The 14,301-nt window shown below is 41.7% G+C and overlaps 1 protein-coding gene across 10 annotated transcripts in view; it reads left to right on the top strand.

Moving 5' to 3' along the window:
* Positions 1–14,301, top strand: part of GTDC1 (glycosyltransferase like domain containing 1) — a 231,244-nt gene that overhangs the window by 28,171 nt on the left and 188,772 nt on the right. For 2 of the 10 annotated variants that reach the window (XM_082198805.1, XM_082198807.1), the window contains exon 1: positions 5,164–5,277. The exons of 3 other annotated variants lie outside the window; for them this stretch is intronic. In XM_082198805.1, the coding sequence (XP_082054931.1) occupies positions 5,250–5,277 (28 nt within the window). In that variant the 5' untranslated portion in view covers positions 5,164–5,249. Of the gene's footprint in view, positions 1–5,159; positions 5,278–7,438; positions 7,582–14,301 lie in introns of those variants that run through there. 5 more of the 10 variants (XM_082198802.1, XR_014213431.1, XM_082198804.1 and 2 more) reach the window with 5 other exon arrangements.

Raw genomic sequence — 14,301 nt, 5'->3', positions numbered from 1 at the left:
AAATCATTTGTCTTCAGTGTCATGCTTTCAGTTTTGTATCACTTTCAAAACAGCTTCCACATCCTACCAAAGAGATAACAGTATTGCATTAATTCCTCAGAGTGTGTGTAGATAAGCATGCACACGTATGCTTTCCTTTTGCAATTCTGTGCACTTGGAATTTTATGCAGATTGTGGAAGGAGGCGTAGGATTTGGTCTCCCCAAAATCTCTTACTTGTGCCTTGTGTTCATGAAAATCTGTTTTAAAACAGTACTTGCCAGGTATGTAAACGGCTCCTTTGTTCATCCAGTGGAGCATCTGTCTTCTTTCTACATGGTCACATGTCTATTCCTCATGTCTTCCATTTTCCTGCGTAAAGGTTGCTCATCTACTCCTTTCCCCATGACCACACACACTAAGATAATAAAAATGAAACGCAGGGTTTGGAATGAAATATCAATGCAAAAGAAGCCAGTTTTATTGACACACATAACTTGTGCTTTGTGGCCCAAAATCTTCCTTTTAAAAAATTAGTTTAAACACGCCTTAGTGCATTAGTTTGTTCGAATTACCTGGATTTTAGCATAGTGGAATTTACTTAGTTTGTGATGTTTTATGGAGAACAGTTGACTTGCAAATTGCTTTGATACCAGTGGCAGCCGGTGAACAGTGCGGCTTGACAGCTACATGAAGGCAGGACTGAGGGGGTCAGAGAGTCAAAATCAAGATTGTCTTAGGACATGGGTACAGAACTGGGACTGGCTGGAGGGCCAGTTAGTTATTTTCACTACCTCTTGTGAATAAAGTTTGGCAGATGGGCGGGATCACCCACCTGCCCGTCATCCAATGTCACAATGTTTGTTTGTTTGTTTGTTTGCTCTGCATACATCATGAGAGTGCTTTGAAAAGTACAGTGCAAGACCCTCTTGAGAAACCACAGCAAAACCTGACAATCGGTTGATTCTCGGGTACTGTATTGAGAAACCAGTTTCAAATTGCTGTCTTGTACAGCAATTTGCAGGGGCTCTCTCTACAAGACCCAACAACCAGCTGCTAGCTCTCTTTGCATAGAGGGTTGCAGGAACAGTTGGTCAGCAAATCCACTTTTGACTGAGCCAGATTTTTACCTGCCCCACACCTGATGATGCTGGGTGTAGCACAGGTGAGTGGTCTTGTGGCCAAATTGGGTAACTTGATGGGCTGGAGGTTCCCTGCCTCTTCCTTAGAATGAAGGGAATCTGGTTGACTTTGAATGAAGGGACTCCTGTGCCTTTGGTGACGTATGGTTTTATTGACACATATGCTGTATACAGATTATACATGAGATGGACAGGCTCACAACATCAGCATGCCAACAGATACTGCTACCCACTTAGATTTCTAGAGAGCTTTTCAGGGTCCTAGGGCCCAGCAAAATCAGGCCTGTGTGTGTTCCCAGCTAGGCTTGGGTCAAGTTTTCTCTTATCCTCATTGGGAGGAGTTCACTGTTCACTGACTGAGGTGATTATTCCACCAGGACAAGCATTTCAATTTCCAGATGGAATGATCAGCTTTCTCCTACTCCTATATGCTGTTCCTGGGGTTCTCCCAACCCCCCGGACAAATTTCAGGGAGTATGGAAAGGAGGACGGGGGGGGGGGAAGCTTCGTTGCGTAAGTGGAACAATTAGCTGAATGCCGCCCATTTCAGTGAGTGAATCTGTATAAGCAAAACAGCTACTTCTGTCAGTAGCCCAACCACCTGCCTGCCTGGCTCTCAGAACATGCTCTGCTATGCAGTCTGTAAGGCAGGGGAAGCTTAGCCCACCCAACCCACATCTGGTGCCATACATGACATCAGGTATGTGATGGGCAAAGGTGTGGCTTGGAAGGAGCAATCAGGAGCCTAAAGCTACCCTGTGCGCTCCCAGTTCCCCATCAGCTGATGGGCCTTCAAACCCTCCTCCTTGACGTTTATCCTTAAAACCATAGAGATGTATGTTTTCAATGGAAGTGCACATTTTGATATGGAGCAGAATTCAGCCTTCAGGGTTACTGAAATTTTGCAAAATAAAATGGTTATATCCACTTCAGGCATACGATAACTGCAAGGGCAATATTCTCTAAGTAAAATAAAAAATTGCAGATCTTTGCTACAATGTTATGATTTGTAATGTTATGCTTTATTTGGTTTGCAAAATAACTAATGTTTTTGTTACAACATGCACGCGCGCGCGCACACACACACACACACACACTCACACTCTACGTAGGATGAACACTACAATTTAATTCAACTTGTAGAAGTAATTTTGTTCACTATTCACTTTCAAAGCATACACTGCATTCTCAACTGCTGCTTCTGTTTAGGAAACATCTTTTCAGAAGTTATAGCGCAATTCTCTTGGAATATAAAGTAGTTTCAGTATACTTAGATTGCTTTGGAGTAGATCAGCAAGTCGTTACAGTGAAAGCTTTCAAGAGGCAATACATTAGGAAAAAAGCAGCAGTAGAGATACCTGTAGAGAGCACCAGGCGTGCCCTAAAGCAATAGACAATAATTAGTTGCCTTATTCCCATGCAAACTCTCCCAAGTGTTGATGTTTATAAAATTCAGAGATCAGTGGAATATCGTCCTCAAACTCTGCCTGCTGAAGTTGTTTACGCCCATTCAATTTTTAATATACCTATAAGATGCTTTGATGAAGGCACTTAGCCCGGAGAGACTTGCATGCTTTATCACACCTCTAGTGATTCCCACCCCCCAAGAAAAAAAAGTAAGAGGAGTTGATCAGAGTATTCAAAGTTACACTTCAGAATTAATAACAACATATTAACAAAGTGTTTCCTAGGGTTTCATCTTCCAGTTTCAATGATTGAATATGATCTTTGTAGCTTCCAGTGTGGCTGGAGTGTGAAGTTCCTGCTGTCAACAATATCTGCAGTGGTAATGGCTACCAACTGTTTGTGGATATCTGATTTGTTAATTATTAGGTTCCTGCTTCAGCTGAAGTAAGAAATCCTGGAGTCTTCCATGTTACTTGACATCCTATAGCAGGATACTATAATTTGTTCACTGTGGTTTGGTAAGGATACATTACTTGAAAATAGTCCTTTAATTTTTTTAAAAATGATATTTTTCTGTCTGTTCTGCATACACGTTTATATTCTGATTGTCCCTGTTTACAGTCTCCTGTGGAGACTGTGGAACCAACTTTTCCTCAGTGTTGCAATATACAAAGACTCCTGGTATAGATGGCACTGGTAGGGACTGCTAATCAGAGTAGCAACCTGATTGCTGGTTTGTAGTGATGGCCACCATCTTGGATGGCTTTAAAAGAGAATTGGGCAACTTTGTGGATGGTAAAGCTATCAGTGGCTTCCAGCCATGATGGCTGCGTACAGCACTACAGTACTGAAGGTTTTCTCTGAATGCTGGTTGCTAGGAAACACAATTGGGGACCATACTCTTGAGCGAATGTCCTGCTTGCAGATTTTCCATGGGCATCTGCTTGACCACTGTGAGAATGGATTGCTGAACTAGCTGTACCTTTGGCCTGATCTAACAAGGCTCTGGTTTTTGGGAAGAGAGAAAAACCAACCACTGATCCGTTGTGTATAAAATTGTAGGAGAATTTCACTTAGAGAATAAAGCCTCTGCGTTCTCTTTGCCCATTCCACATGTTCCAAAATATTATTTAACCCCCATGGGGGGGGAGAACATGTAGCCCTCCAAATGTTGGGACTTCCAGTTCCCAGCATGGCCTGTGGTCTGGGAAGGGAGTTGTAGTCCAACATCATCTGATGCAGCAGGGAGGGGAATTGGCTTTGGAGGAGGTGTACACTCAGATGCATTTCCCGAAGTGCAATTCCTGTCTTCCTGTCTCCCTCCTAAAAAATCATGACCCTCTAAAAATGCAACAGTGTATTCTCTTACAGTGGTACCTCGGGTTAAGAACTTAATTTGTTCTGGAGGTCTGTTCTTAACCTGAAACTGTTCTTAACCTGAAGCACCACTTTAGCTAATGGGGCTTCCCGCTGCTGCTGCACCGCTGCTGTGCGATTTCTGTTCTCATCCTAAAGCAAAGTTCTTAACCTGAGGTACTATTTCTGCGTTAGCAGAGTCTGTAACCCGAAGCGTCTGTAACCCGAAGCGTCTGTAACCTGAGGTACTGCTGTACATTAATGTCACTTTTACAGAACTGAGTTAGTGACTAGGTCTCAAAAAGCATCTAGGATAATAGCAATCCATTATGGAAGATGTTGCACTGTTGTCACTTTTTTCTCCATGTAGGCACTGATATTACTCTTTTCCACAAGCGTGGAGGACACCGCAGCAAGAATTGCGGGGGTGCAATTAGTGCCAGCACCGTCCGTTAAGAGTTTGGGTGTAATCTTCGATACCTCCCTCTCCATGGAGGCGCAGATTGCAGCTATAACAAAGGCGGCATTTTTTCATCTCTGCCAAGCTAAGCAGTTGGCTCCTTACCTCTCTCGCCCTGACCTAGCCACTGTGATCCACGCGACGGTCACCTCCAGACTGGATTATTGTAACTCGCTCTACGTGGGGCTGCCCTTGAGACTGACCCAGAAACTCCAGCGGGTGCAGAATGCCGCAGCGAGACTCCTTACGGGGTCTTCGCTGCGGGATCACATTCATCCGGTGCTATACCAGCTGCACTGGCTCCCGGTGGAGTACAGGATCAGGTTTAAGGTGCTGGTTTTAACCTTCAAAGCCCTACACGGCCTAGGACCCTCGTATCTACGGGACCGCCTCTCCTGGTATGCCTCACAGAGGAACTTACGGTCCTCAAATAAAAACATCTTGAAGGTCCCAGGCCACAGAGAGGTTAGGCTGGCCTCAACTAGAGCCAGGGCTTTTTCGGCTGTGGCTCCAACCTGGTGGAACGCTCTGTCACAAGAGACAAGGGCCCTGCAGGACTTGACATCTTTCCGCAGGGCCTGCAAGACAGAGCTGTTCCACCAGGCCTTTGGTTGGGGCACAGCCTGACTCCCTCCTTTGGCAATCTTTACAATACTTTAGTTTATGGTTGCCATCAATTTTGATTTTAATTAATTCTTATGATGTTTTTATAATGTTGCACTATTTTAGTGTTGTTAGCTGCCCTGAGCCTGGCTTCGGCTGGGGAGGGTGGGATATAAATAAAATTTATTATTATTATTATTATTATGGAGAATTGCATGATGACATGTGCAGAGATGCTCAGTCACATGACACACTTCAGGGGTGCCTGCAACATAAAGACTTGCCCTCCTCACATCCATCATAATGATGGACATTTCTCACCTTCATAAAGGTACCTTTGTTATATTATTCCTTTGAAAAGTAACATTAGTTGGGTCATTAGATAGCCACCAGATCTACTATTCAAAAGCTTAGGAGTTATTGATTGAATTTTAAGAAGACCCCATAAAATAAATTAATATATATTTATTTGAATGTTGCATCTTGCTCTACATCATACTATAAGGGTTTAGTGTCATCAAAAAGCTGTGGCTTCCTCCACACACACTCAAGTGCGCATGTGTTATTTTTGGTTTATTTTCTGTACCTATTGTGAACAGGCATCATCTGTGAAGAATTTTTTTAAAAAAGATTTTGATAGTGGCATTGAACTAAGTAGCAAATGTTAACAACTGATGGATGATTTACATTTGTTCCAGCTGTGAACATGTCAGCTGTCCTTTGCTTTCTAATAATAGGTGTTTCTTGATTGTTTTTGTTTGATTTCCAAGTATATGTCATTTGTTAACATTAAGCCCTCAACCGGCATATCCTGTGTAAAACTGGTATGCTAAAGCATAAACTCGACAATTACCTATTTATATAGAGAAATATTATTTATTGGAGTTGGAGAAGCTGTACAAAAGCCTTCAGGGTTTTTAATTTCATTTAATTAATATATTATTTTCCTAAAAATATTTTCTCTCTCACTGAAAAAAAAACTTGTTGATGGTGATATGAAAGACTGATTGTGTGTGTGTGTGTGTGTGTACACACACACACACACACACACACACACACACCAATCTATCTTAATATTTTATTGCAGCAGTATAATGTGTTATAGAGGTGGACAAGGCTGCAGATTGAAATGTGGATCATCCAGATTGTTCCTTTCCCTAGACCATATGGTCTAGTTCTAAAAGCCTTTTGTACACTGTCTGTTCAGTTAATTGTAAACTCAGTCTTTAACATACCTAATAAAATATAAGTGGACAGATAGGCAAACTTTAGATATTCTTGGAGCACCCCGGGAATGTTAGCCATGTCAGTGTAAGAAATTTCCAGTGTCCTCATATTTGGTGAAGATTTATTGCCAGTGAACATCTTTGAATGTTGTATTTTTTACATGAATGCAAACTTTCATGTTTTTTTGATCACATACATTAGAAGCTCAGGTTTCTATGGGCAAGAGAGCCATCGTCTCAATGAAAAATGCGTAAGAAAGAGAGAGGCTTTAATATACTACAGAACATTTCAGCGTAGTGTTATTCCTCCAGCAGACAGCCCTCTGCCAGTGGGTGATGTATGGTAACAAGTAAGATTTATGACAGATGGATAGTAGGATTGCTAATACACCTACACAACTTCTAGCTTCTAGTGTTCTCTGTGCCTGATAGGTTTTGTCTTCACATCCTGTTCTTTTGTTGCCCTTTGCATGGTCTTGAGACTATGAGACTGAGCATCTTAATTTGCTTTGTTGCAGATGGTTTATTCTGCTCTTGATTTAAGACAGACTGCACAGAGCCAGACATCAATAGCCATAGTACCTGCTTGGAAATAACCTGTATTAGCCATTGGCAAATTTATTAGTTCTGTAGCTTCTTAACTGCAAAGAACCCAAGGTTAGGAAAGGCTGCTGTAGACACTACTGAAACCATGGCGATGGCGAATGAATTTACAAAGTTGAGTATTGAGCACAGGGGGGAAGAAAGCAATTAAGCCACTCTAAAGCATGGTTTGCTGGTTTTGAAGCGGAAACCATGGTGTGGGTATGGTTAGTACAAACCTCTGGGGTGAATTATTCTTATTTATGATTAATCAGGGCACAGGGAGTTCCCTTGAGTGACAAACGTTATTTCAACTTTATTATTTATATAAGGGATTACCAAAAAGGTGCCCAAGGGCACCAGTTCCTCCTATGGCAACTGCAAAAGTCTCAGTAAATATCCTCTCAAAAATCCACAATGCTCAGTTTCTGTTTTTAGTGGCTCAGCCTCTCCTACATAGAAGCTGCCTTAATAGCTTCTGCCTGAATAGATTCCCATCTATTTTGAACAGAGAAGAGGTACACAGAGCTTCTCTCTGTGAGGGAGCATGGTACACGCCATTCCTCGCATTGATTGCAGGGAGCGCATTTCTGCACCATTCTGTGCTCTTTTAGATGTGGCATCCATTTTGTGCTATGCTCTCAGCCATTTTGTGACTGCTGCCCACGGCACTCCCAGATGTGCCCCCTGGCGGAAAAAGGTTGGCGACCTGTGATTTGTATAGCATTGTCAGCATTCATGGAGCTTTGCTTTAGTATAAGAGGGCATTTCTGAGGGAAGGAATCTTGCTTCTCTGTTATATAATGCGCCCTTGAAAGAGAGGAGAGGTGAGGAAATCATAAGTGGTCTGGGACTTTTGGATTGGATCAGAATTTGCAGCCTGGAATTGGTTTGGTTTTGCCCTTTCTTTCCTAATGGACATTTATTTTATTTATTGATTTATTGATTTATTAGATTTAGATACTGCCCTTCACCAAAAGATCTCAGAACAGTTCAGAAGATAAAAAGTTGAGATAAAAGCACAAATAAATAGTTAAAGAACCAACAAAGCAATACCTCCCCCACAAACACATTTAAAAGGCCATAGAATGTGAATCAGCCTAAGACCTGGTTGCAGAGGAGCGTTTTTGCCTGGCGCCTAAAGATATACAGTGGTACCTCGGGTTACATACGCTTCAGGTTACAGACTCCGCTAACCCAGAAAATAGTGCTTCAGGTTAAGAACTTTGCTTCAGGATGAGAACAGAAACCGTGCTCTGGCGGCGTGGCAGCAGCAGGAGGCCCCATTAGCTAAAGTGGTGCTTCAGGTTAAGAACGGACCTGTGGGACGAATTAAGTACTTAACCCGAGGTACCACTGTATAAGGAAGGCACCAGACAAACCTCCCTGTGGAGAGCATTTCACAAATGGGGAACCACTGCAGAAAAGGCCCATTCTTGTGTTGCCACCCTCTAGACTGGAGGAGGCAAACGGAAGGGCTTCAGATGATGAACATAGAGTAGGTCAGTTTATATGGGGAGAAGCAGTCCTTGAGGTATTGTGCCTGTAGCTGTCCTTGAGGTACTGCACGTGTAGTGATGACAAAACTGTTCATGCACACCTCTTTTCTCTGGATCAAACAAAAATGCATTTTATTCCACTACTTTTGTTCCTGAAATGTTACTTTAGGAAGTCGTATAAAAATCTGAATACCAGATGCTGAGCATGTGAAATTGCAGTAATTTTTAAGCCATGCGCAAAACTTTACTGGTTTATAGCAGCACCATTGATAAAACACCATTGAGAATGATTGGCTAGGTGAAAATACTCCTATGTGGAGTAAAGTTGCAACTTTCTCCCCACTTTCCTATTATTTTAACCTAGGTGAAAAAACATTTAATTGCTACTGTGGATATTAGATATTGAAAAACATACGACAGCTGCAGCCTGTTTTTCATGTTATGCAAAGGAACACATTATCCATTTTTCCTCTAAAGTGAGTAACCCAAGTTTCAAAAGAGAAAAAGCACCTGTTAAGCATGAAAAGTGAGAAATGAGAGAAACACAATTTGCCTGCTTCTTTTGAAACTTCTGAGCTCATCAGAGGTGTACAGATTTCTTGTTTTCATGTTCCATGTGTTGGCAGCAAGCGCACTCAGGAATGGACATTTTTCAGCCAGAAAATATTGGAGCTCCACAGTCTTATGGCATGTCATGCATGCCAGTAAAATTAGAGGCTTGTCACATGTGCAAGCACGCATCTTGATTTTGGTATGATGTCACTCTGAATCACATATGTATCTGTGGGCAGAAACCCAGACCCTGTTTACTACTGATGCATAGAAACTGAAACCGAAGGAGCTGTGTGTATAACAATTTCAGTGTGCATGTGAGTGAGAAGATTCTCAGCAAGGTTTACAAGACCGTTCTTGAATATACTTGGTTGGATCCAGCCTTAAACATGTTTTGAGTAGTGTCACTGATTTCAGAGGATCAGCTTGTGGTTAGTCTGAAGAGAGCTAAACCTAAGCCAAGCCAGGCCATTACTTACCTTAATGCAACACAGCACCAGAACATCGGTGGAGGAGCAAAGCTCTCCTTGGAACCTGCACACTTCACACTAAACCGTGGTTTAGCGTAGCATGGAAATCAGGCCACTGCGACTCTTTTATACCTCATAATACTCAACACAATATTGTCAACACAGATCAAACATTTGCCTCTTTTTAAAGCAAAGGGACTTGTGCTTTGGTAGTAGCTCATTATGAATAACCGGGAAAGTGCACACTGCTTTGGGATAATCACATTTGCTTTGAAACATGGACTGGGTGGGTACAGTGGGTACCACCGCCTTCTTGAAGTAGAACTCCTGATTTCAAGTGCCCAAGGATGATTCCAGATGATAGTTTTTAAGCAAAGGTTGAAATTTAACTTCTAGTTATTATCACTTCAATAATTCCTTTAGGAAGCGTTGCATGATTAAAGCTGCACATTTCTCTTATAGTCCACACTGGTTTCCAGTTCAAACATGTACTTCTCAGCTAGTACCTGTGACTGGCAAGCTCTGGGTAGGTTTCTGGTTTTGTTTTTCTAATGCATTGTGAGTATTTGTGAGCTACTAAGCTCTCCATCAGGGTTTTGATTCCATCTAGCTCAATATTGTCTGCTCTTGACTGGTGGTAGCAATCCAGGGTCTCAGGCTGAGCATCTTTCTTGTGACTTACTACTTGACCATGTTAGCCACAGATGCAAAGGGATGAACCTGGGACCTCCTGCAGTCAAAGCATGTATCCTGCCACTGTGCTGTGGCTCATGTGTGTGTCTCAACTGGGTAATGCTAATTAGGAAGTTTTTGTTTATAATTATGTGTTCAGGACAAGTGAGTCGAAATGGCAGAAACATTTTATAATTAAAAAAAACAAACATTTTCTCAGTATTGGACTTTTCTTTTTGTTCTTTAAAAACCCAGCAACCCCAAAAGATGGTAGTGGTCAAGTTATTTTTTTCCAGCTGTGTGATAAAAAATAGATTCATTTACTTTGAAGTCCATAGTGGCTGAAGAATTCAATGCATTAAAGAACTAAACTGAAAGACTGTGAGCTGAAAGGCAGCAAAACAAGAAATTCTCAACAAACATAACAGTGGAAGAAGTGCCTTGAAAAAGGGAAGACCCATCAGGAATGAACTTGCTGGTTTCACCCCAAATCTGTGTTAGTGCTCCAAATTCTGCTGTTATTCTAAGGAAAAGCACTATACAAATACAAGTTGTTGTAAGTGCCTATAAATGTGTTGAAATAATAGGGATAAGAATGTATGAAGCTTCCTCAAGGCCTTTTTAATGATATCCTTTACTCCCAAGAAAATGCTGAATGCGTGGTACCAAAGCTTTGTGGTGGCTATTTTAAAATATAAAAGGAATTGTACACTGTGAGCTAATTATCACCCAATTAAGAGGAAATAGCATGTTATGAGATTCTGGAGGAAGATTATTGAAAACGTCTGTGAAATAGTTGAAATTTGGAAGGGTCATTATGGTTTTATGCTAGGCTGGAGTACAGCAGATGCTATGTGTTGCTGTTTACACACAAGTTATAGAAGCATTCAGAAATATTGTTGTTGTTTAGTCGTTTAGTCGTGTCCGACTCTTCGTGACCCCATGGACCAGAGCACGCCAGGCACTTCTGTCTTCCACTGCCTCCCGCAGTTTGGTCAGACTCATGTTTGTAGCTTCGAGAACACTGTCCAACCATCTCGTCCTCTGTCGTCCCCTTCTCCTTGTGCCCTCAATCTTTCCCAACATCAGGGTCTTTTCCAGGGAGTCTTCTCTTCTCATGAGGTGGCCAAAGTATTGGAGCCTCAGTTTCACAATCTGTCCTTCCAGTGAGCACTCAGGGCTAATTTCCTTAAGAATGGATGCATTTGATCTTCTTGCAGTCCATGGGACTCTCAAGAGTCTCTTCCAGCACCATAATTCAAAAGCATCAATTCTTCGGCGCTCAGCCTTCTTGATGGTCCAGCTCTCACTTCCATACATCACTACTTGGAAAACCATGGCTTTAACTATACAGACCTTTGTTGGCAAGGTGATGTCTCTGCTTTTTAAGATACTGTCAAGGTTTGCCATCGCCTTTCTCCCAAGGAGCAGGCGTCTTTTAATTTCGTGACTGCTGTCACCATCTGCAGTGATCATGGAGCCCAAGAAAGTAAAATCTCTCACTGCCTCCATTTCTTCCCCTTCTATTTGCCAGGAGGTGATGGGACCAGTGGCCGTGATCTTCGTTTTTTTGATGTTGAGCTTCAGACCATATTATGCACTCTCCTCTTTCACCCTCATTAAAAGGTTCTTTAATTCCTCCCCACTTTCTGCCATCAAGGTTGTGTCATCTGCATATCTGAGTTGTTGATATTTCTTCCGGCGATCTTAATTCCGGCTTGGGATTCATCCAGCCCAGCCTTTCGCATGATGAATTCTGCATATAAGTTAAATAAGCAGGGAGACAATATGCAGCCTTGCCATACTCCTTTCCCAATTTTGAACCAATCAGTTGTTCCATATCCAGTTCTAACTGTAGCTTCTTGTCCCACATAGAGATTTCTCAGGAGACAGATGAGGTGATCAGGCACTCCCATTTCTTTAAGAACTTGCCATAGTTTGCTGTGGTCGACACAGTCAAAGGCTTTTGCATAGTCAATGAAGCAGAAGTAGATGTCTTTCTGGAACTCTCTAGCTTTCTCCATAATCAAGCGCATGTTTGCAATTTGGTCTCTGGTTCCTCTGCCTCTTCTAAATCCAGCTTGCACTTCTGGGAGTTCTCAGTCCACATACTGCTTGAGCCTTCCTTGTAGAATTTTAAGCATAACCTTGCTACTAATTAGAAATATTAGTTGTAGTTAAGTATGCTTTGTGGATCTGGAATTGATAGTTGCTTATGCATAGGGAAGCTAGTATGGTTGAGTGTACAATGAGTGTGTATTGATTAGTAATCCCAACAGTTTGCATTTTGTATGTGAGGCTGAGGAAGAAGCAGGGTGAAAAATGTGTGCAGCCAAAACTAGCAAAGGGTCTACTGGTCTTCTGGGTCCGACAACTTTACATGCCCTGAAATGCCTTTTGGATGTTAAAAATGCAGGGATCATTTATTTTGATGCCTGTAGCAGGCTCCTAAACTTAGTTAAATCCCCATTCTGGGGAAAGCTACACCTGCTGAATATCTGCTTCTTTTGCTGCTCTGAAAAGCACAGGAGCCAGCTGCATAGAACTTGTCCCCTGCATATGTGTAACAGGAGGCATCTTTCTAGATCAATGCTTTCCAAATATTTTTGCCCACGGACCAGTTGAAAACTGCTGAGAGTCTTGCGGGACCACTTAATGATATGTGAGTATGCATGGGATTGCAGTTTCTCTATGCACCGCCCACCGTTATGTCAACCTATTGTTAACTGCTGGCTCCCTGTTGTTAGCTGTCCTGCCTCTGCCCTGCACTCCCCAGTGGGTACCAGTTGGTGTTGGTGAGCTCCTTGTCACCATGACAGTATCTGAAGGGGACCGCTAGTGGGCCTACATCAGATCTTAGCACAGTGCCTTCTTGTTTACAGCAGTCATTCATATGATAAGTGAAAGTATACAAAGAGAATATGACTATTTCTAATGTATTGATATGGATTGAAGATTATTGGGACTTACTAATTAGCTTGAATCTGTAACAAAGGAACATTGACGATGTTAGAGTGAATATTAATAAGAACAAGGCTGATAATATCCTGAAGGTGACTTCAGGACGAGTTTAGAATAGTTGAACAATCTTGTTCATGTCTACTCATAAGTAAGCACTATTGAATTCAATAGGATTTTACTCCCATCTAAATGTGTAATGTATAGGATTTGCAACCTGATTATCATTTCAGTGGTAGTTTCTGACGATGATATCAATCTTTGAGGTGTCCAGAATAATACAAAAAAGAAAACATTGAATGAACTCAAAAACTTTTGTTGGAAAATGCCTATAAATCTGTAATTTGGAATAATTATGTTTGTTTCCTCCCTCCCAAAAGCCAGTATTTGGAAGAATGCCGTGCCAATGTGATGAAGAAGGCTAGGAATTGTAGCTATTTGGCATTTTCACATTTGGCAGCATGTTAATTACTGTGTTTTTAATTTTGTACATGAAGAAATACATAACACTTGCTTACCTCAAAGGGATAATGTGAAGTTTTATAATGCTGGAAAAATTCCCTGGAGTCCCTGAGTGAAAGCAGACAACCAAACTGTTGTTGTTAATAATAAATAAATAAAAGGATAAAATACGACAAGCAGCAAAACGAAACAAAAAAACTCTTCTTCTTCTCCAGATGAAAAACGTGCATGCACCAAAAAAGTCGGTTCAAAGTTAGGTAGGCATTTGCTTATCAACCGCCACATTTTTATATAATTGAAGAATTGCATGATACACACTAGCCGTCCCCGTTTTTTCCTCCGAAGATCCTGTGTTACATTTTAAGACATAACAGTGGATCAATATTTTTTATATAGCCTTAACAATAATAGGAATTCCCAATTGTGCAGCCATAAAAACAAGACATTTTTCTGTCTATAAACCTTGCCTGTCTGTTTCCAATAGCGTCAAAGCGCTAATGCCTAGAGATGATGTGCTCTGGGGTAGTAAGTCAACAAGTTAAAAGTCCACCAAAGAGATGTCAAGTGCTTCTGTGTGAATTATGGGTGCTGCATAAACAGTAGTTCTATAAAAAGGAAGCCTGCTTCTTCATTTGGGAAAATGGGGACTGTCCACTCTTGTACCCTGCCCTGTATTGTTTAGATTGCAGCCAAAGTCTGTCTTCTTCCTTGAACCAGTAGCAAGTACAACCACTGCTTCTGTATCTGAAAACAAAGTACTCTATGGAAGTTGGCAAGCATATGAGAGTGGCGAAGGTGGCATGCACTGCCTGAGTTGGCCCTGTCTCTGTAAACTTTTAGTTGCCCCTTTTCTGCATAGCTACAAGGATCCTACACAGTCTTCAGCTGTTCATTCCTTTGCCTATTCATGCACCCAGAGAAGCAGTAGAACCAG

This window comes from Podarcis vaucheri (genome assembly GCF_965113315.1).
Source record: "Podarcis vaucheri genome assembly, chromosome: 1".
NCBI lineage: Eukaryota > Metazoa > Chordata > Lepidosauria > Squamata > Lacertidae > Podarcis > Podarcis vaucheri.
This window is presented reverse-complemented; position numbering and strand designations above follow the sequence as displayed.